This window comes from Xiphophorus maculatus, chromosome 5, assembly GCF_002775205.1.
Source record: "Xiphophorus maculatus strain JP 163 A chromosome 5, X_maculatus-5.0-male, whole genome shotgun sequence".
In the NCBI taxonomy this organism is placed as follows: Eukaryota; Metazoa; Chordata; class Actinopteri; order Cyprinodontiformes; family Poeciliidae; genus Xiphophorus; species Xiphophorus maculatus.
The window spans coordinates 17,995,522-18,019,136 of NC_036447.1; the positions used below are offsets into that span (position 1 = coordinate 17,995,522).

A 23,615-nucleotide genomic window follows, 5' to 3' on the forward strand; every position below is an offset into this window, starting at 1 on the left:
ATGACTGTACAAATAATATTTTACACTGCATGAAAAGAGGGATTTTCGACAGCTACTGACACCTAGCACTGCCTTGCGCTTAGAGATTGAGTTCTATCGGCAAGAGTTTTTTGTCAGAATGGGAAATTGTAGGGAACTGCAAAGAATTGTACTATTTTAAAAGAACGTTTTGAAAAGTACTATTTTACGGAGTTACTTTTTCAGTATCTTATTGATATTAAAGCAATGTTTCAGCGGAAAACAACAGATGACACCACGGCGCTCCAAATAATTATTTGCAAAGTATGTACTTAGAAACTCATAAGATTGTTTAGAAGAAATTGGCAAATATGAGAAATTCTCAAATTAGTATTACTAAACTGACTTCAAAATGATATTACAGGCTGTTGTGCAGATTTTATGCTATATGGAAGCACAGCGATAGATAATTCTAAATATTATAAATGTTTGAAACCTTCTAAGAATTTGTTGATTGAGGTATTTGTATATAAGCTAGTTTGCTTGTTCTCACAAAATAATATTTTTCTTCTAGTGATGAAAGCAGACAACAGGCTGGCAATAATTAGGTTGTTATGTTTATTAATATTTAAAGAATAAATGTTCATGTTTATTTCAGTGTTACATTTACATTGAGGATAAAGTTAAATATTCATTTGAAAATGTACACAACTGCATCTGGCAAATTGCAAAAATAAACAGAAAAATATATTAATGTCTAAATAAAATTTCAATGTGATTTGTTGTCACATTGTCAGACATTTACATAAAATTATTTAATACATGTCACATTTTATTATTTTTTTGACAAGTCTTGGAGTCATTAATCTATAACCTGCTATTACGCACATACTGTAATACATTTTTACAATGGATAAATAAACTAATGGGTCTACCTGAGAGGCAAGTGAAAAATTACAGAGACCAAGAATTTTTTTGTACATATGAGAAGACTTAACAGTGCGCAGTCTGGTTCATGTTGGTTTCAGTGCAGTAAACCGAGACTCGAAGGAGATTCAGCGAGACATCATTCGCACGAATTCTGTGGAAAGGTGAAAAACTTCGTTATTGTATTTCATCAAAGTGAGTCAACAATGCTCTGAAAACCTTCAGCTGATCAAGAACACAGAGGTGCGTGCTCACATCAGCAGAAAAGGTTTTCACAATGTTGCTTGCTCTTTGCCTTCTAAAATCCACACCCGTACAGTATTTAATTTCATGCCCCACATATCTTTTCATATGTACTTGCATGTCAATAAACACATCTAATGTGGGTCCAAATCTGAAGAAATCAAAATAACTTAGTGGAACATCAGGTTTTTTCTTCTCAATGCAGTATATGGATAGATTCTGATGCACATACTGCATTGTACACACAATAGTGTATGTATATTAGAATGAAGAATGTATAATTCACATCATTCTGCTGTGTCAGGGAGAAGGTGATTACTTTTGTGATGTAACGCTCATGTTAATTTCCTTCCTCCTAATTGACCATCTTGGACTGAACGGTGAATGATGTTTTTGAAGTGGATCATGTGTGATATAAGCTATCACATCACATGACATGAACTGCCTATGAATAGCTAAAGTCAGCAAATATTTGAATCCCGTCCAAAATGGCCTGTGACTGTGTACCAAGATATACTGTAGCTCAAGGGCGTAGGTTTGGTCTAAATTTTGGTGGGACCTTACAACTTACTAAACTAAACAATGTAGATTTTCGTTTATTTATTTTGTTTTTGTTAAAGAATATATATGTGTTTTTTTTTTTTAATTAATATGGCAAAAATTGGTCGGGACTATTTTATATCCCTTGAATATTGGTCGTGACATGTCACGACCGTCCATACCCAAACCTACGCCCATGCTGTAGCTTAATATTCATTCATATCAACAGTAAAAACTGCCTAAGCACTACTGCAGAAGCCAACATCTACACAGTCTTCCCTACTTCCACTCTTTGGGAAAGAGCCAATCAGTATCAAGAAAAATGAACGGCGCTCCCAGATTGGCGGCTTTGTAAATGCCAGCCGATAGCATGTCCAGTAGCATTGTGCCCAGTTATTTCAGCCTCTCAAGCTGCCTTTTCTATTGAAAATCCACAAAAAGGGTTTTTCTGGAAATAATTTGGTGTCACAGAAAAATCTGTGAATAGGTGTATCCTGAATACTGAACTGTAAATAGGCTTGGGTCCACTGCAGTGTTTAAGCTTTATAATATCTTACCTTCAAAGTCCACCTGTCCGTCTCCATTGAGGTCTACGTCTCGCAGGATCTCATCAATCTCACGGTGGTTCAGCTGTTCTCCCATCAGTTTCTTCATAGCTTCCTTTAATTCTCCAAGGCTAATCTGACCATCACCATCCGAGTCAAACTTAAAAGTAAAATAGTTTTGAAATCAAAAATGATATTTAAAAAAAAAGCTTTAATGTTTAGTAATATGGTGCTAACCTCTCTGAAGGCATCCCTTAACTCTTTTACTCCAATCATGTCTGCAGTCTCAGCAAGCATTTTGGGGCCCATCAGTTCCACAAAGTCCTCAAAGTCCACTCTGCCACCGCCTGTGAAATATAATATTATATTACTTGTTTTTCTTTAGCACAAAGCATACTCTGTGATGTTTTACATGAAATCATAGAAGGAGAAATTCTGCTAATTTTGGCAACAGCTCCATGGTAGTGGGTCTAACTTTGTTTACCTTTACTGTAATATTTGTGGGGAATATCTTAAACTGACTCCATTAGTGTTTTGAAGACTCACAGATCTGCTGGCTTAGCTCAATAAGCTCCATTTCAGTCGGCATGTATCCCATAGTCCTCATGCACTCTCCCAGGTCCTTATAGCTGATGAAGCCATCTTTGTCTTTGTCAAACTCTCTGAAGGCTTCACGCAGTTCTGCAGGTAGAGACCAATTTGAGTGATAACAAGAGGAAATTGCTAAGTAAAAGATTTATTGCTGCTGTAAAGGAGTGTGAAACAGAGTTTTTTTTTTTTTAGATTATGGCAAAGGACATTTACTGAAGTATCTGATCTCAGAAGCACGTTGTTCTCAGAAGCTAACATTGGTGGACCTAAGTGAATTTGTGAATATTTATGCAACTGAGATATTTTGCTAAAATAAAACATTGTTCACATTCAGCTCAGTAGGTGTAACGTTATAATTTTAAGTTGCGCAATATAAAGTTCAGACTTCAGCAGTTGGCAGTGGAATTGTTGATATTTCAGTACCTTCCATTTCCTCTGGTCGTAGGTCTCTGTCCTGTGTTGGTGTGAGTCGGAGACAGACAATGAAAAACAAAAGGAAAATGAGTCCATTAACATTACTCTCTGATATAACATTCACATCACTGACAGCACTGTTTTAATGTTACCCTTTCACCTCTCCAGATTCTCTCAAACATTTTTTTCCTTTCACCGTCTGTCAGTGTGAGATGAAACTCTATAACAGGATTATTTGGTTTTTGATCTGACTAAACAGACTTTCTATGTCCAACTGCGGAGAAAGTATGTCATAAATATGCTCCAGGTAAAGTATCTGAATTGTATAACACAGACATTCTTAGTGCATTAAAACTGAAGAAAGTTTTTTTTCCTCTGTGTGTGCACTTCAAAATAAAAGGGAACTCTGTGAAATCCAGACCTTTCAACCACTTTATTGCAGAGTAAAACACAATGCCATTATTTATTAACATTAAATAATGGTAAAAAATGTTGGACAGATGACAAAAGAACAGCTCCACTTGCAACTGCCTTGGTTTCCGGCTTTAGTTGAAGGTTATGGCAGGATAAGTCTCTTGACTACTTGTTCTGCGAGGTCATGACATTAGCAGCAGCAGGAATAATACAGGCTTGGATTAGAGAAAACAGGGGACACTACAGCAGCAGGGAGATTACAGCTGTAAATTGTATTACAAATCATGAAGGCTTATCGGTTTATCATTTCCCTATCTGCAGCTTATTTTCATCTGCAGCTGAACTGCTGCTCGGTCGACTTTTGTTTTCAGATCGATATACCTGAAAAGGCTAAATGAACGTGTTTGCAATGACTTTATGGATGATATAATATTTGGACCATGCCTCCTTTAGCCATGTTCCACTGGTCACGTCTGAAACAAATTCTCACACTGTGAACAAAACCCAGAAACTTTACCAGTCAAGCTAAAGTCAGACCCCACTTTATGCGCCAAAATGACAAGAGTGGAAAGAAAAATAAAAATGTTAACAGCAGGTTTTGCAGATGCTGTTCACAATTTTATTTTTATGAAAATATTAAAAAGATTAAAACCCCTATGTTCTCTGTCTAGAGATTCCATTATTTTCTTTCTCCCATGGACTCAAATAAGATTCTGTCCTTTCTGTCCTGAACTAGTAGCAAAACAGCTGAAATGTATTTGCTAAGAAAGTTGGTCGTAAATCTTAACATGGCTGAAATCTGTCACAAAGTATTTTATGCACATTCTTTAAGCACACATCTAGATCTTACAGCAGACTGTACAAGTAAAGAGGTAAAGCACCAGAATAAATTGTTGACATGAAATTTGGTGAACCCAAGTTTTTGTTGCAGTTTACAGAGTTTCATAGATTTTTACCTACTTCATTTAAGCATCCTGTTCATTGCAGTGGCAACATAAACCCGAGTCCTTATTCAGCTTTGATGGTGACAGTTCAAGTTATTTCAAAAGTGTTTAATTATTACTCTGGCTGTAGATATGTGCAGGTTCACACAAGAAGCTGTGGTACTGAAATAATTTTGATAGCTGTGAATTTTTTACTGAAATAAAACTTTCTTTTGTCTTTTGTATTTTAGAGAAAATTGTCTTTTTGTCAATTCCTATTCATACCCCTAGGACAATAAGGAGTGACCAATTACTCATTAAAAGATCATTTCCACTTTGAAATGCATAAAAAAGGAGAATAAATTACAAAAAAATATATTTAAGGTATTTTAAAGTCAAATAAATATAGTGCCAGAAATTTAATAAAGAATAACACTTTCTTGAAGTGGAATGCTTTTCCTCAAATTTGCATTTGTGACATTATGCTAGTGTAATAAAAAATAAATGTTTTGCAGTTTTTTTTTGCTCAACTTTACCAAGAATACCAATAATTACATATTCTGTATCTCCTTGCAAGTGCAAATCATGATATTCAGGCATTTCTGCTACTTAAAATTGCTAAGACATTTTGAAATGGTCAGAAAAATGCATCAATCTTTTCCATGTGATGCAACTGAACAATGAGTTTAACACATTTTTTCTAATAGAAACAATTGGATTTGTTTAAATTGCATTTTAAACATTTGTTAAGTTCAGTGTGAAGTTAAAAAAATGTACGTTACGATGTGCTAACATAATTATTCTGCTGTTTGAAGACCAGCTGCAATTGTTACACGTCTATTTTAACTGCGTGAAGGGTCATTGCTGTAATATGTAAGAGTGTTGACAGTTTCCTCAAAACAACATCAAGGTCGGCTTTGAAACACAGCAAAATAACTATATGATCATCTTCAATATTTCTCACTTCAGGGGAGAAATGTCAAGGGCTTCATTAAATGCCGTGCTCTGCTTTCTTTTATATATGTATGGCATCCATCAGATTTAAGTCAGTACCAGACTTCTAGCCATGTTTAATTACATAAGTCTCATACATGAAACACAGCTGAGACATTACTAGTGATTTTCGTGCTTTCATAACAAAAAAAATATTTTTTATACTCAGCTTTGCACAAACATGAACATAGGAGTGGTATGGATGGGTAATGAAGGTGATTTTAATTGTAAAGATGACTCAGCAGATTGCATTGACTCAACCTTGTCCAGTATAGTTGGGTCAAAGAGTGTAAAAGAGTGGATCAGAGTGAGATGCTGTAAAGTTGTGACTGAGTGGGTGTAAATTCTTGTGTAGGTGAGCGTCATACATACAAGTTGGCTTTGAGCGAAGCCCTGTCTGAGGAAGATACAAGCAGGCCCCACTATGTTGTGCAGCATGTTGCAGTTCTTAACCAGAGTGCACAGGGGGTCATCAAATTCCCGCTTGCTCCCTCCTTCCTCCTCCTCCTCCTCCTCCTCCTCCTCTGTGTCCACCTCCCCCGCACCACCCAGGGAACCTAGCATGGCCGTGGCTAACGCTGTGTCGCTTTGCTGTACGGACGAAGCCTCCTTGGACAAAAGGAACCAGTTGGATTAACATTATGATATTCTCTACAGAACATAAGATGTCATTTATTTACTTTCATAATTTTGGGGGATTCTACAAGACAACAAATGACTAAAATTGTCAGTTTCTTTGTCTATTAAATCTTAATTTGATATAGTGTCTTGTATGTAAATCAAGTAGAATGGGTCATTCATGCCAATTTTTTACAAAAAATAAACTTCCATGTATTTTACTGGGATTTTGTGTGATAGACCAACACAAATAGCACATGGAATGAAATCTTTGTTTATTTCGAACAAGTAAAATCATATATGGTTTTCAATTTTTGTACACTAGGAGACTCCACTTTTCTAATATCCCTAAATAAATAAAACCATAACCAACCAATATCTTTCATTCATTCATCTAATCAGCAAACAGAGTCTATCTGCACTACTGTGCCTGTAATAAATATTTTAAAATCTGGCTCCTGGAAAGCCAAAAATGTCAATACGACTATGGTCTGTCAAATACCTTTAAATTACTGGTACTGTATTTGTTTGTTCTTTTCTGTTATTATTATTTTTGTGTATTTTGTTTTAACCAACCTGCCAGTGGGACTACAGATGTAAATTAGCCACTTTATTATAATCTTATAAATTTACATGCAAATATTCATTAATATGTACTATACCATTAAAATAATAAACTCAACTGAACTGCTTGTAATATAATCACTATAAATCCACCAGCTTTGTGAAAGTCTCCAAGGTTTGGTAAAAGACAATAAAAGATAAACAGCAATATAAAGACAGTATTAGTAATTTTCTAAGCTTTTGAACATCTCACAAAGCCCTATTCAACCCATCATCCAAAAGTGGAAGGAATATAAAACTGCAACTCCCAGCAAAAAATAACTCTTGATGTAAACTGAGAGGCTAGACAAGGAGGGTCTTTTTGAAAGAAGAAGCCAAGAGGCCCATGGTAACTACAACGTTCTGATTCAGAGTGATATATGTTAAGGAAGGACACAATGAAATTAAGCCAAAAAGTGCCCTGATCAGATGAAAAAAATACAAATAAAAAACTTTTTCATCTACATAGAAAATTATGTATAAGGAGGAAAACTACCAGTACAGATCACACTGAAAATCCCATTTCCATTGTGACACATGGTGGTGGTGGAGTTATGTTGTGGGCATGCCTTTCTTCTGTAGAGACAAGAAATCTGGTCAGTGCAGGAAGAAAACATGCTAGAGGTTGGAAATGACTTGAAACTGGTTCAAAGGTTCATCTTCAAACAGGTCAATGACCCTAAACCTACATTAGGGTTGTTACAAAGGATGGCCTGGTTAAAATCAGTGTTTTAGAAGGACCAAGTCAAATGACTCATCTAAAATCAATATGCCAGAAGGAAGACTAGGATAATTTTCAGTCTGTAGATGTGGAATCCTGGAGGGGAAACAATCCAAAAGACTTGCAGCTGCAAAGCTCCAAAGGATGGTTCTTAAAAGTACTGACTCAAGGGAGTTCGATACAAACACCCACTATATTTTGCAGATATTCACTTAAAAAACAACAACTTGAAAACCATGCATGACTTCTCTCACTATTGTGCACTGCTATGTATTGGTCTGTGACACAAAATCTAACAAAATGTGAAACTGTTTCTTTATCTAATTTTATGCTAATGAATACTTACCTTTTTCCTGGTACTGTCCTTGTTAGAAGTCTTGTTGACGTTTCCCATCACCCTCCCCACCTGCCTCCTCACACCACCACCCTTTCTTCGTTGGTGGTCGCAACACTTGTCCAAGACTTCTTCTTCTCTTTTTCCTTTACCCCTCTGCGCTGCTCAAAAGTCACATAAAAGTGGAAAATCCATGCTAGATCCAGTGCATCCCACGTCGAGAGGGGGCAGCTCCTTTCAAGAGGAAAGAAAGTGTGTCCGACTACACTACTGTCACTAAAGGCGACTCCTCTCAGTTCACATATCCCAGATCCTATTGGTCCACTGAGACGTAAAGCAGGTGTGCGATGCCACGCTAAATCCTAAACTCCTGAGCTTTAAAACGTTTGGTGTGACGGTATAGAAAGCAGGATGAGAGAGATTGACGGGGTGGGTCAGGAACACTGGGTCATATCTGGGCTGAAACATGCTGCTCCTGCCAAACTCTGGCTGTGATTGCAGCACTTGACCATTTTTCTCTCTCTCTCCCTCTCTTACAGACACACACTCACACAAGCTCTTGTTATTCTTCACAGATAATTTCTTGAATTCGGTTCAACTAAATCTAATTCATCTCATCCATCGTCCCCTCACTACCTCTCCAACATCATATTTATGCTCTAAAAATGACTAGTCTGGCAGAACTCTAAGGGTGTGTGTGTTTGAATTAGTGTATGTGTAAATCTGCAGGAGAAAAAGGGGGAGGAGATGGAGGAATTATGGATGGAGAGTTGGCCGCCCGTTTAATCCCTGGAATTTCAGATTAGAGGAAAAGAGCTATGCTGTCAGGCGATGGGAGTGATGGGGTTGCGAATAGAAGAAATATGTGTTTGAGATATTGTCAATCTCTAACATATACTGAAGAAATGTCTGAGATATATACAATCTAGAAGATTATTCAAGATGATGTTTTGGAAATAAAAATCATAATGACATCCTTTCTTACTTAATAAACTTATTAATGGATTAATTGAATTAGGCAAAAGGTAAAATAGCTGAATATGGTGACCTGCAAAAATATTCCCATATTTCTCTGGTTATAACCTGAACTTTAAATGAATCTATTGGGATTTTCTGTTACTAGCCTAACACAAAATATTACATGATTCTAAAGGTTTTAAAAAAGTGATATATATATATATATATATATATATATATATATATATATATATATGTATTTAATGTTTAGAAAACTAACAAAAATGAAAAAATAAAAAACAAACAAACAAATAAAAAAAAACCCAGAAGGACATGTCATGGATTCCCACACCTGGAGCCTCTCAAATAGAGTCCAGTGATAATTGCATTTTGAAGTAACTTGATTAATACATAGAGTCCACCAGTTTGTTGATGGCATTATGAGTACTGCAGCTCTGTGAAGGCCTCAGAGTTTTTTCAAGAAACATGAATAAACAGCATCGTAAAGATCAAGGAACACAGCAGACAGGTGAGGTAAAAGTGGATATTCACATAAGCAGGTCAGGAAAGCATCTCATCAGTCAGAGAAGCAAGGAGAAGATCCATGATAATCCTGGAGGAGCTTCAGAAATCCTCAGCTCTGGTTGGAAAATCTGGTGACCTCCCCACTATACATGGCAAAAAAGCCTGACTGCTGATGAAACTGAACATGACTGAGTTTGGTGTATTTTTGCAAAAAGGTGTGGCTGAATATTATAGTTTGTACAAAGCTGATACAGACATGCATCGCAAGACCAATAAAAGGTAGCTCTGTGATATAATGACCCAAAAGGACCAAGAAGAAGTCCCACTTTCAGCAATGTCTTGAAAATAATTGAAAAACATTTGTCCTTGCTCTTGCACTTTACGGTTATGTGCTACTTTGTGTTGGTCTACCACATTAAATCCTAACAATAATTAAAAAAAAGTAAAGAGTTGTAATGTTAAATGATGTGAAAAAGTTAAACACTTCTATAAGGATTCAAAATCTGTTACAAGTTGATTTTTGGAAACCTTCAGGTAGAGTGAACCAGAATTTCTCCCCTCTCCAACAGCTGCTGCCTAATTCCCATCCCGTTTGTTTATTTTGTGAAGTCTCCGGTAGTTGCTACTGCCATCAACAGCACCACCATCTGGTGCATTTGTAATACAAGCATGGATCATCTTAACCAGACAGGTAAACAACATTTTCACCTACAGTATGACAGTTAAAGTGCCATCTCTGTAGTTAGTTGCTTTACTGATGTCGGATCCATTTTGGTTTATGTCCAGTTATCAGCCACTAAACCTCACCGTGATTTATGAGTGAGAGGAGAATTTTCTAGATCTGCTTTTGATGATATGTGTGTCTTTATTAAAGTATTTCAAGGAATTCATGTGAATACATTTTTGGTCTCTGTGTGAAAAATATTGCCAATATTTACATTTGTGTTCATGTGAACATTGTCAGAAACTTTCACTCTTTTTCTCTATTTCTAGGTGTCTTCATCCTTCATCTTATTCTGCAAACAAAAGGGATGTTTGTTTCTTTTTTCTCAATCAGTCCTGATGATGGTAAATATATAAAAATTGATCTTCAGATATCCAATATTTATAGTTCTTTTTTAATCCCCATCTACCAATAGTAAGAGCTTTTAATCCAGTGTTGTGTGTGTTTGTGTGGGTGTCTGTTTTAGCACAACTCATGCTGTGCTGTTTGCTTGCCAGAGATTAACACATGAATAAGGCTGCAGCTCTAATCCTCGCTGGACGGTTTAGGAGAAATTACACTTTTTTTTGTCCTTTTCAAAATCTAGTCTTCAGCGCTCTCATGCTCACTCTTTTCTTTGGCAAGCACCATATATTTATTGTTTACTCCTTCTATTACATTTTGTATGTTCATCCTTTGTATTTCTCTAAATAATTATGATTATTCAGGTAGATTATATGTTTTGTGAAGCAATAGCACTGTAACCATTGCTGTCATCAACATTTGTGATACTGTACTAAAATATTATAAGCACCTTGAAGAGCAGAAGGACGTATAACATTTTGTTTACTTCCATGAGCTGTATGTGGTTTAAAAAATAAAATAAAAAATAAAGTTCAATTTGAGGGGGAATAAAAGCTGAGCTAGACATTATCCCATCCACACAATAATTGCCCATCATCACGTTTCTCAAGATTGGAGGAGATGACCAATTTTCATCTCCACCCAGTTTCTGATTTAAATAAGAAGCTGCATATATTTATATTTATTTATGAACTTTTGTACAATTTACATTGTCACTGTTTCACCAGCAGGTTGTGGAAAACACGAGACAATGATGGAGAAACAGTTTAAGAGTTGTAATACTCATAAGTGGCCACTAAGCGTCAGCATCATACCTTCCTCCACAACACACCAAAGAGGAAGCATTTGAAATGTTGCTGCTACATTTTCTGTTTGGGACAATAAGCAGAAGTGAAAAACAAAAAGGATTAGCATTGTAACTGTGAGTGTGAGGTTAAGCATGTCATAAGTATAGTTATTTTATATTTATATTTATTTTAGTCTCTAAGCAATAAAGTATTTAATATTTTTTATGGTCATATACATAATTCCACACAGATAGCATATTTTTTAGTGGAGAAAAATAATATATATATATATACTGCTCAAAAAAATAAAGGGAACACTTTAAGTGTTAAACACCTGTTTAAGTGTTCCCTTTATTTTTTTGAGCAGTGGTATATAAACCTGCACACCAATTTCCTGGCGACATCCTCAAGAAAACATCTCACAGTGTAGTGCCATAGTTAGGGGCTGCTTTCTGCTTCAACACCTGACTGCTTGCTGTAATTGACCATGAGTTATGGAAAACCCTGATGAAGTATTTTATAACATTTTTACTAGGGGATCTTAACCTAAAGTCCTCTTGAGTTATGTGGAGCAATATTTCAGAGCAGACCAGGAAATTTACACCTGAACAATTCAAAGAAATCTAAATTAATGTTTTGATGTGGCCTAGTTATTTTTCACATAGGGTTAGATAGGTATGGATAACTTTTTTGCCATAATAAATTAATATTAAGACATTTTTAAACCTTTTTTTTTTAGTTACACATTATATTATTCTTTTTATATAAATATTTTGGGATGATTTGAAGAAAATTGTGTGAAAATTATAAACAGCATGACTGGGTTCACATACAAAGCTGAGTTTGACATCAAACTGGGGGGCAAGTAATGAAAAAATGCCCCAGATTCAAGCATCACAGAAATGATGCAGCTTTTTTTTTTTTACTGAATGTAAAAAAAAAAAATCCTGTCTAATTTGCCAGTCTAGTTAACATCGTGTCTCTCAGTCATTAAACCCCAACCATAGCAGCTGGGTGACAGTTTGCGCTTCATCCCTCAACAACAGAGAGCAAAGCAGATACCCAAAAAACATGGTCAGAAGATTTTCTAACAGGAAAATCTAATACTGAGGTGCTGAAAAACAATGTGGACAATTTCCAAGAGTGGGGATTTACATGACACCAAATGCTAGTAGCTGCACTGTGGCTAAGGTCAAACATTGTGACTGATATCATCTGTCTGTGTATCTGCACACTGACACATTAACACACATTTGTAGAATAGTTAATAAATCACCCAGTTATAAGGTTAATTGTGTAACTTTATAAAGCAACTAAACATAAAGGTGTGGCATCTTTATAATAGTAGCTAAAATGTGTTGTCCAGAACATTGTCATTACTCTACTTTTCCATAAATTGTCTCTCACTGATCCAGAAGAAAATCCAATTAAATCTGGGGGTCTAGCCAGGTGCCCCCTAATATATTATAACATACAAACTCCAACAAACCCCTTAGCAGTCCGATGGGGATACACACTCTCGGATTCACTTTTTGAAAAAAATCTGCATTAATTTTAATTTGGCATTCCACAGGTGTTGGCCGAGTTCTTCAAAAACTGGAAAAGCGTGTCACTCATGACAGCTCAACAATATTTAGAGTCTAGAGTATCTCATAGGGTGCCCTGCTACATTATGATCTTACACCATGGTGATGAATATGTTTTACTCTGTGTAGCCAAATTCTGCCTCCTCCACATATGATGTGTTTGATCCTCAAAGAGCTCCTAAAAACATCCTCAGTCTAGAATGGCAGCCCACTTTCTTAAACAGAAAAAAAGACTGGGATGTTCCATGTACGATGCCTACCGAAAGTCTTTCTCCAATGACTTTTAGACCACTGATTTTAAAAGCCAAATCTGCAACAGCAGAACTGAACGAAGCCTTATTACATTCATTTTCCCCCACCTCCTTTGGAACATAAGATAATTTATCCAAGAGGAGAAAACCAAACATTGCTTGCAGCAAAAAATATCCCATTGCTTTATTTACCTTTTGCCTATTGGCCATTCATCTAAATCTATCCAGGACCAACAATATCATGGATGAGGAACAGCTACCTGCTTTGCCAGACTCTAAAGCTAGTCTCGATCAACCACTTGTGATGCCACATCATTTTAGATGATGTTGTATCACCCACGGAATAAAAGAGAAAGCATTCTCAGAGACAATCACACAGAACATAATAATCTGCTTTTATTTCAGTGTATTATTTGCACGCTCTCTTGACCCTTCTGTGAATTTTCTCTGAATTTTAAGTATTTAATATTTTATTGAAACAGAAGATAAGATTTCCACTTTAAGTTTTCTAAGATAGCAGCTCCTGTTAGCAATTCATGATCATAAGAATGTCATGATCAGTAGGGAGCATATATAAACAGATTTTTACCAGCTCAATCAAACTAACTAAAAATAATGGATCTTTTGATAAGGGTCAATGAAATGCCATACTTTTGGAGGATATAACTCATTAGACAGAAAGACAGAAGACAAAAATACCTGCTTAGATGTGCTGACATTTGGGATAAGTTTCTTTCTTTGGCAGAGCATTTCTCAAACATTAGTAAATCTTTCACATTATTTAATTATAAATAGGTTTTTAACACTATTATTACAGTCCTGATAGTGATGATTATTTTCCTTTGATTTTTACAGAGTCAAAAACACGCAGTATACATTTACTGAAACTATCCTTTGCAATAACTTCTGTCTTTTTAAGAAATTCCCAGATAATTATCATCTGATAGAGATAAGTCTATATTACATACTGTGACACACTTTAAAGTCCTTTTGACTACTTCTGAATGTCATAAACCCCTAAATAACTTTTCAAAGATGTGTTTTAGCTGTATGATAGAAGGTGTTTTTAGTAGATAAGCTTCAGAAATCCCTGGACTCCATATGAACAAGCTAGATATTAGCTACTAAACCCATTTCAAAGTCAATTTTGTTTTTTGTTCTCAAGATAAAACATAAAATACATTAGACGGAAATGCTTGTTGTTAAAGCTAAAGGCCACTTTGGGTATTTTACTCAACTTAAACAAAGTTTTGAATTCAATTATTGTAGGAAAAAAGTTATTTAATTCCTCCCAACACCAAACAAAATAGAAATTAAATTCTAATCTAGAGATTTTAAAGTTTGGGCAGACTTTATAGCTAATTTTGGAAAAGCTGTGACATAAGTTTGCAGCTTTTTTGCTGACAGAGTTTATTGCATCGGTGCAGAGATTGTGCAACATCATGTTTGACAGTTAAAAGAAAAGCTTTTGCTTTACATATTCTAATTTCCATACTTCAAACTTTTGATTTCTGTTTAACAGTTTACTGTAAATCATTGAAGATATAAACAATTTTTTTGTATTTTCTGCAACATGGAGCATTCTTGCTTTCTGTAACCAAGTTCAATAAATTTAGCAAAAGTCACTACATATTTGTAGAAAAAAACAACTGATAAAAGATGAAAACCGTGTTACACCATTCATTTCTCATTTGAAGATCAGTAAAAGAAACAAACAACAAAAAAAACTATGCACCATTTTCTTTTGTCCTGTGTGTCTCAATCAACCATCTGAGTTGGTTAACCAGGTTTATTTATTTAGCCCAGGGTTGCACAAAATCAGTCAGAGTCAAAAATGGCCCCCTGGTTGCATTCTTGGAAACCCCTACAATAAAGTAATGTAAACACAGAAGTGGTTAATTAGAAAGCTGTTCACAACTACAGTATTTATTTTAGGCAATTAAATAGGATTCTTTGTCATTTTTCCAATAGACAGAAAAGTTTCCACCGCAATTTTTGCATTCCCTTCAGATTAATTTTGTTTTAACAATTGTTTTTACTATTGTGGTTTCTTATTTTAGATATAAATATCATATTAAATACCCATTTTTTAATTGAAAACAGAGAAAGAATGTAAAATGATAATTTAAATACTGTACAATATATGAACTGCTATTAAATGAACAAGAACAAAGAAACCATCATATAATTTGTATGGGAACAACAGGAGGCCATAAGAAGAAAAAGGTCCTGGTGCAGTCATTAAAAGACCTGACATACATTTTTCAGCCTGCCACCAGACAAGGCTGTGCTAAATGTCCCACATTCCCCGCTCTCATTCTCAAACACCTACTCGCTACTGAAGGAGGATAATGCCATTTGCACCTGTTCAGATTTTCTCTGATGCTTTTCCATGTGACGTAAAAGTTATATGTGAATTCCCTTTTTAAGGTCCTGGAGGTCCTATGGATTAACGATTCTGTTCAAACAATGCCACCAGGGGATAAATGTAGGCAAAATGTCACAGAGAAGTCAGAACTGAATGTTCTTTATCTCTATATCCATGAGCGTAGAGTCCAACTGTTGCTGCACAGTGTCACAGTTATAATGGTCCATCAACTAACCCACTTTTAAATCTGTCCACAAAATCTGTTCTTGTTTTTGTACTCGTGTCCTCTTTGTATTGTCTGCGTTTTCAACAACAACCACAGCAACGCCAACATTAAAAGCTGGTATGTTAATTGCTAAGCCTACTGAGCAAAACATGTTTCCACACATAAATAATTTTTCTTTTATGGTAACATTTTACTTTTGTTGAGTTCTCCACTTTATTTTTAACACTGAGTTGTCAAATCACAGTTAAGTATATGGTTCTATTTTATGTTGGCATTGTTTTTGCTGAGAATTTCCACACTATCAGAATTTTTTTATTGCAGTCCAAATGGAAAGACACATTTGGACTGAATATACTAGATCAGGGGACTTCAAATCCAGGCCTTGAGGTGCTGTTGTCAGGCAACTTTTAAACGTGTCCCTGGTCCAACACATAAAATAACTGAATCACCTCTTGAGCGTGGCGTCAGGTTTCCCAGGGTCTTGCTAATGATCTGATTATTTGACTCAGGTGTGTTGAAGCAGATAAACATCTAAATGTTACAGGACTCTGGCCCTCACTGCATAGATCTGGAGACCCCTGCATTATGTTAACTAATAAATTTTTTGGCACTTTGTTCTCCTTTGTCATTACTTTACCCATTTATAACTACATGACAGTTGAAACCAGATAGTTGTATCAACTATATCAATAGACTCGTGCCTAATTTGACATTAAATCAAACACTGAAATGTTAATAGGTCTGCTATGATTATTTAAATTTCCTAAATGGTTTCTGTGGCTTTATTATTAAAATGTAAAAATTGATTAGAAAAAAGAACTACTACACCATTAAGCATCATATGGAAAAGCCCACGTGATGATGTCATGACTTTGGGATCTTCTGATAGGTGGATTCACAACATTTGGGTTAAATGGAGGAACATCTGTGGATATTAAAGAAACAGCACTTTCTTCTGGGAAAACCGGGAACTTTTAAGAGAAATTGCTCTAGATATAAGGAAGAATGTTGATCCTCCATAAGTCTGGTTCATGTTTGGATGCAAACACCAGATACTTGAAGATGCCAAATTCATGTATTCAAACTATTCATTGTAAGTATCACCAACATGAGGTCGTCCAGCCATCTCCGTTCAGGAAGGAGATGATTCTCTGTGTTACAGATTAACATGCTTTGGTGTGAAATGTGCAAATCAATCAACCCAGGAAAAAAATCCTCTTGAAAATCCTGGCATTTGTTCCTTGTAAGAGATGGACATTACCTAAATAAGGACAATTTATGGAGCAAAAGGGGTTAAAAAGTCTCTCAGGAAAAAGGTGACATAAAAAACAGATAATTTAAATACTATATTTTGTGAAAGGACTGAAAATTTTGAGGGACATACTGCTTGGGGTCCTAGTTGTAGAGTGGCACCAAAGTTTATGTTTTGGATAGGACATCTGAATTTTAAGAAAGATTAAACAATAATAAGTCAGCACTTGCTGCTCAGACGTAGACAATGTTCTTACAATCTGAGACACAGCAGAGCAGACAGCAACATCACTCACATAAAATGCTTTTTTTTTAAAGTTCCTTCTCTGCCACAGCCAGCTGGTGGTGAACAAAAATTACTAAACATATTCAACAATAACTTTATTCTAACTTATGTATGATGCATTACTATCTATCAAAATTGGAAAGGCACAAAGCTGTACAATATTTGCAATAAACTACCTGTTACATTTACCCAATATTTGTTTTTAAATGTGTGTTCACATTCCAAATTCTTGTCTAGTGGCTTCACATATTTATCTATCACATTTTGTTTTTTTTCTTTCCTTAATCTATTGATCAACAGAACTTGGCACAACACTTCCAAAGTGCCTCTACATTCATAAATTAATTAATCTTAAAGATCTTTAACTTTTAGTGAACAGAAAGAATCTTGCTGGACTAAAACAAGAAACATAAATGGATTTAGTGTCAGACAGTGAGTAAATTTGGTCATCAAAATGTTTACATAGTGTACATAAATATCTGATTTTAACTCTACAGTAGAATACAGAGGTAGAAGAAATGTTCTGCCATATTGTTTGCTGACACTTTGTGTTTAGCTGGCTTGTATCTAACAAGGATCAGGATATTTCAGAGCAGCTCCAACATAAAACTTCCAACAAGGACTAAATCCTATGTTCTGCATTTGGGCAAAAAAACAAAAAAAAAACTGCCAGCCTTTCAGAGGTCAGATTGTACTAAAAAAACTCATCTTGTTCCTGAAAGTTCAACTCTATTCTCTGCAGTAGAAGTAAACTCTCCTCTAAGCTCTAATCTCCCTGTACATCACAATCAGTCTCTTCTATGTTTCTTTACGACACTCAGCCATCAATCCCTCATCCCGACCCAACCTTCTTTATTCTGTTTCTCATTATTCAGTCCATCTGTTGCTGTTGCTATGGATGGCAAATCAGAATACAGAATGAGAGCTAGATATAGAAACACAAAATATTTTACGTTTTCTATGAGACTTTGGATAAAGTCTCCTTTTATAATTACTGTTGTTGGTCTTGCTGCTATGCTGTCTACTGGGACAAAAATCCCATCTGGCCAGATGAAATGAAAAGCACATCAAAGATATCACTACACTTTCAGGGATTATTTGGATTTCCTTTATCTTTGTTTGGAAGAGTTGAGTTTATTCAAATGACACCCAACTATTTTTGGCCATCAGCATCAGCTCTGCAGAGACAGCACATTTATTTGGTTCAAGTGTGTTAGAGAAAGAATGAATCTAAAGGTTGCTCTTGAGAACTGAACTTAAGCAGCTCTGCAATAAGCACATCAGCAATGATGAGTTTATTGGCCTTAGAAGTAACCCTGCATGTATTAAACATTGTGACTTATAGCTGCCAATTTAGCCTTGCTGCAAATAGTCAGCACATATGACTGTGCACTGTAGAGAAATATCTTTGCAATATGAAGCTGAAACCACATATCAGATTCTGAATAAGCATTATTAGCCAAGAATGTGCAAATGAACAAGGAATTTGATGTTGATTTTAAAGCACTCACAGCATACAGACCTAAAGTACAAATATATAAACTTTAGAGGAAATAAAAATAAGGATAAAGGAACAACATGCATTCATTTGCAGTCAATGTTTTGTGTGTTGTAAGAAAAAAAGGATTGTTGTTCAAAAATGCTTATTTTGTGTTTGCAGTAAAGTTTCTGACTGTTCAGGTTGCGAAGTGTTTACTGGCAAGGGATTCTCGCTGAAAGCAATATCTTAGAAATTACTTTTGAAGCATATCAGTCAGAAACACATTGTGCAAAAAGGGTCACTTAAAAAGATGAATAGACAGCAAGTATTAAGTATATTTTTGTCATTTCATATATCCAAACCATATAATATAATAAACTTGTGTTTCTGCTTTCTGGATCTTGTCAATTCAATCGAAGTATAACCTTCCTTCATTTCTAAAGAGGGAAAAGCACCAGTTCCATCGCTTGACATTCAGAGAGAAGGTGGACTTTTCTAAGAAAATACAATGGCATCTTGATCAGCAACATCTCTCTACCTAGCCTGCAACCAGGATTCATTCATCCCTTGTTTTTTATAGGTTATGAATGAATAAATGGATCAACACCTGTATAAAACCCGTTTCTCCAAAGACCCATGGATTTTTCTTGTCTGAGTGGAAGGATATTAGCTGAAACACCATAATCAGATTCAGAGATGTTGTCAAGGGAAGGTCAAATCAAATAATTTGAATCGCCTACTTGGTGCTGCACACACTGGGTGTCTGCTTGCAGCTATAAATAACCCATTCTGGTTTCCCATTCTGGTTTCAAAAGGACAATGTTTATCAAGACAAAATAAAAGCAGTGATGTGGTAGTTTCCTGCAGGTCAACCCTGAAATGTTTCCCGTTAAAGGGAATTGCATTATGGGGTTTGTAAAGGACCCAATCCCAAGGCTAGCAGTGGTGGAAATGAGGAGGCCTTCACTAATAAATAAACTGAGGGAACTTGCACATAAATCACAGGGAGAGGAACATGGAGCACAACAGAATAAATGATGGCAGCCAGTGAGGTGATGCACTGAGGCAAGGATAGAGAACGATCTTGGCTCCAAATAAGTTTAATCAGGGGAATGTGGAATAGCTGTCAAGGAGAGTAAACAAGGAGAATGAAGATTAAATAAAAAGCACAAGTATCACACAGGGAGCTAAACTAGACACAAAATGATCTATGGGTCAAAGGGAAAAGCCTAATTCAAAAATAGGAGGGCAAACCAAAATGCACAGACAGAATAACACAACAGATAAGTAAGAAAGTAAACAAAGAAATGAACCATAAGAACAATAATGAATACAGAGAAACTAATTGGATTTTGCAAAACCTTACAAACATATATTAACAACAAAGAAATGATCAGAAAACCAGTCAGGAAAATTTATGAAATGAGAAGTGATTTAGGTGATTTTCCTGATTTGAAGATATTTGCTCAATTTTACTTTTTAAAAATCCAAATTTTAACTATCCTAAAACATGTAACAATGGAAAGAATTATTCAAGTACAAATAGTATTCTAACAAATCGGGTTTTGATGTGATAAAGAGTCTATGTACAACCTCTTTTACTCAAACCCATAACAAATCATGCGGAAAAAAATCAGTATGTAGACATAACACTCTTCTACAAGCACACAAACAGAAGATGAAACCTAAAATCTAGGTATTATTAATCTTTCCCTGATAGGGCATGGCAAACTCCATATGACCTCATGAAGACCATTGGAACTCACTAAAACTGTAATAACAACACAAGATACTTGTTCATGCTTACTTTTCCAATAAAATTTCTGTCACACACATTTTCTGTTTTCACCCCGAAGCACCAAAGCACAAAAACTGTTATCATGTCAGCATGGAACATACATGGCCAATGACAATCTTTGTTCATCTTAAATTTGAAATACAGCCACAAAAAACGACTTCAACAAAACAAGACTATTAAAGTCACATTGATATTGTTGAGGCTGATATTATGCCTTGCTTCTGATAGATTTATTCATATGGCAGCATCAACACATTGGAGCTTAGAGAATGAAGGCTTTTGTAGGAGAAAAACTCATGTTTCCTTTAAGTTTTCTCTCAATTGTTGCTTTTAGACCTCAATTGTTGCTTTTAGACATTATAGGAAAAAGACCAGATGATGAAAGAACAGGGAATGCACCTATTCATTCATTTGACAAAACAAATCAGTTGAAGTCCTTCAAAAGCTGATGAGAAGGCAGATTATTCCAACCAATAAAGGGCTTATCTGTTAATGCGACTGCAATCGTTCATTCTTGAAAAGAAGGTGTATTTTCTGTGTTTCCATGTCTGACCTCGTCAGATTACAGTCACAAATTGCTATGCAGAGTGCATTTTTAGACGTAACATATAAATGCTCAGCTGCCATCTGATTAATTGAAAGCAGTCCATGCCTGATAGCGGCTTATGTCAGCCAAGCAATGTAAACACCAGCTCATGAACTCAGAAGTGACCCAATTTTCTATTTTATGGCCCTACCTGTCCAAAGACGGAAGCCACAATGGGGCGCAGCTTCCTCTTGTCTCCTTCTGGCAACCAGAGATCTTCAGGGTCTCCATCAGGGGAGGACAGACTCAGGGTCTTGGCTTTGGGCTTTGGTGGCCTCTTTATGCTTGCTGAACTCCACCGTCTGAAGGATTCAATCTTTTTCTTAATGGAACCCTAGAGAGCAGTATCAATGGTGTCAACCAAGCGTAGCAAAATTCACTCGAAAGAAAGACAGGACGAAAACATAAAATGACACCATCTTACAAAATGGAAGAAAATGTTCAAATAGATTTTTTTTCTTATATTTAATAGAATAGACTTTGTATCTGCATCAGTGGCAGAACTTTGCACATTACAGTCATATATTTGGATCCACATCCACTGACCTTCTTTATTAGCTTCCCCTCCTGCACGTCCATTGACTGTACCCTTTTCATCTCAGTCATTTTTGCAGTCCAGCTGAACCACAGAGACGTCTTTATTTTGCTCTCCCTGCGCCTCGGTCTCGTTCTGTCCTCCTTTTTATCTGTCACTACAGCATCTGACACCAAATCATAATCTGAGGTATATCCCCCCGCTGCCTTTGCTCCTCCTCTCATCCCCTACACTCTCCATGCTTTACCCCTCCTCTTTTTTTTACATCCATCACTCACTTTATTTTGAATTGACCGGATTTTATTCATTCTCCAGATTGTGCACATTTTCATTCACAACAAAGCATATCAGTGGGAAATGTTCTTTAGTCCCGTCATACAATTGACCCTATATAGAAAATAGATCTAAATATTCAGTTATATATTTAGCAGAGGTGTATCACTGGCACTCCTCACATTGTGTCTGATATGAGCCTGCCACTATTTTCCACCCATGTATGCGAGTTCTTTGATAATCCTGTATTTATTTCCGCACTCACCCTTCTGCTCTCATGCTAATGTTGGCTTATCCTCAATCCTCTGCAATTTATAGTGCTTCACATTGTTCATCATTTTCCCCATATGGGATGTTTCTTCATATGCATGCGCTAAATCGTACATACACATAAATACCAATAGAACATCTTGACTGCAAGAAGCTTTATCGCTGGCTTTCTGGGCTCCATTTCTGCTGCGTTCCTCAGAGAAAAAAATGATTACCATTGTAGAAATTTATAGCAGAAAAAGCTTTTTTATAAAGATCATTATAGTATTTATATTAATCCAAGTTAGGCTGGTTGAGATCCAGAGTTTTCAAGGTGCAGACAACTAACTATAAAATACAACTAATAACAAATACAGCCAAGACGAATTTCAAAAGCAACAAAACTTGCAGGTGCTTTTGTCAAGTTCTGTTAGGTTTAATTTACTGTGCGATCCCCACTTGAAAAGGATAGGTCTCTACTGTGGAACATAACTGGATTTCACTCACGGAGTCTTCATTTTAGTTAGACCATCTTTATTTTCATAATTTTTGTAGTCCAACCACATAGGTGAAAAACGTCAAAACAAACAGAAACACATCTATTACTATCTGAAATTTACAAGATAAATTTCCACCCCTTTAAACCATTTAATCCTAAAGTATAATAAATAGCAAATGTTTTATAATATAATTCAATGCCAATAAATAAATTAGCATATTTAACAACATTTAATTTCATAGTCAAACATCCTAACCAACTATTTTTTTCACTTTCTACTTCAATAAACACCAAGTGTATTGTCTTTTTTTCCTTTTCAATAATATTAACTCTCAAACAATCAATCCAAGTCCATATTTATGAGCAACAGTATAGTAAGCTTACCGGCTGTCCTTCACAGTTTTTTTTAGAAAATTTTGCACAGTTTCAATTTACGTGATACCAGGATTGTTTGCTTTCATGCTGTGGCACTTCAAAACCAGGAGTGACAGGTCAGTCACCCTTTAAGTACCTACACTCTGATTGGTAGGAGATTGAATCCACCTGGTTCTCATCACTCCAGCAGAGAAGAAAGATACAGCAGATGGGTTTGGCAGAGGGGAGTGGCTTGCTGGCAGTTTGTCAGAACAGCTTTTAAAAGATTTTAAAAATCTTAGAGAGCTATTACGTGCGATAGTTTCAAGTGTTGCCACAGGGAGTGTCAGAATTAGGGGGAGCATGTAAGATGGTCTATTTTCCAACTCAGATGGGATGTTCAGGTTAAAAAGTCCTGGAAGTACAGGTTGCCAACTTGATGTTTACTTGATGTAAGTCAAGTCAAATTAAGTTTATTTGTATAGTATATTTTAGCAACAAGGCAGTTCAATGTGCTTCACATGATAAAAACATAAGACAGTGAACAAACAAGCAACAAACAGAAAAAGAAGCACAGATAATAACTTCAGTTTTGTTTCTGTTCAGCTGGAGAAAGTTATAGTACATCCATGAACTGATTTGATCTAATAATCAGTGCTTGGATAGATAATTAGACCTTGTGACATCGTAATGTAGAGCTGTGTATCATCTAT

The 23,615-nt window shown here is 35.8% G+C and overlaps 1 protein-coding gene across 2 annotated transcripts; it reads right to left on the bottom strand.

Moving 5' to 3' along the window:
- Window positions 1–579: 579 nt before the first annotated feature.
- Window positions 580–22,721, bottom strand: LOC102236966 (calcium-binding protein 2-like). Of its 2 annotated transcripts, none has more exons than XM_023333051.1 (7): window positions 21,539–22,721; window positions 21,144–21,326; window positions 3,228–3,258; window positions 2,760–2,894; window positions 2,451–2,560; window positions 2,226–2,373; window positions 580–1,039 (listed from the first exon to the last, which is right to left on the bottom strand). In XM_023333051.1, exons 1-7 carry the CDS (start codon window positions 21,749–21,751, stop codon window positions 1,014–1,016), a joined length of 846 nt encoding a protein of 281 aa, XP_023188819.1. In that variant the 5' UTR covers window positions 21,752–22,721; the 3' UTR covers window positions 580–1,013. The 2 variants fall into 2 exon arrangements, with proteins under 2 accessions (XP_023188819.1, XP_023188820.1); XM_023333052.1 differs by lacking the exons at window positions 21,144–21,326; window positions 21,539–22,721 and adding exons at window positions 5,921–6,157; window positions 7,837–8,722.
- Window positions 22,722–23,615: the final 894 nt, after the last annotated feature.

Coding starts and splice junctions, on each gene's coding strand:
- LOC102236966 (XM_023333051.1), bottom strand. CDS start 21,751: ATGAGAGGAGGAGCAAAGGCAGCGGGGGGATATACCTCAGATTATGAT. Junction 2,895..3,227: donor ACGACCAGAGGAAATGGAAG/GTACTGAAATAT, acceptor CTCTACCTGCAG/AACTGCGTGAAGCCTTCAGA. Junction 2,561..2,759: donor TGAGCTAAGCCAGCAGATCT/GTGAGTCTTCAA, acceptor TATATTTCACAG/GCGGTGGCAGAGTGGACTTT.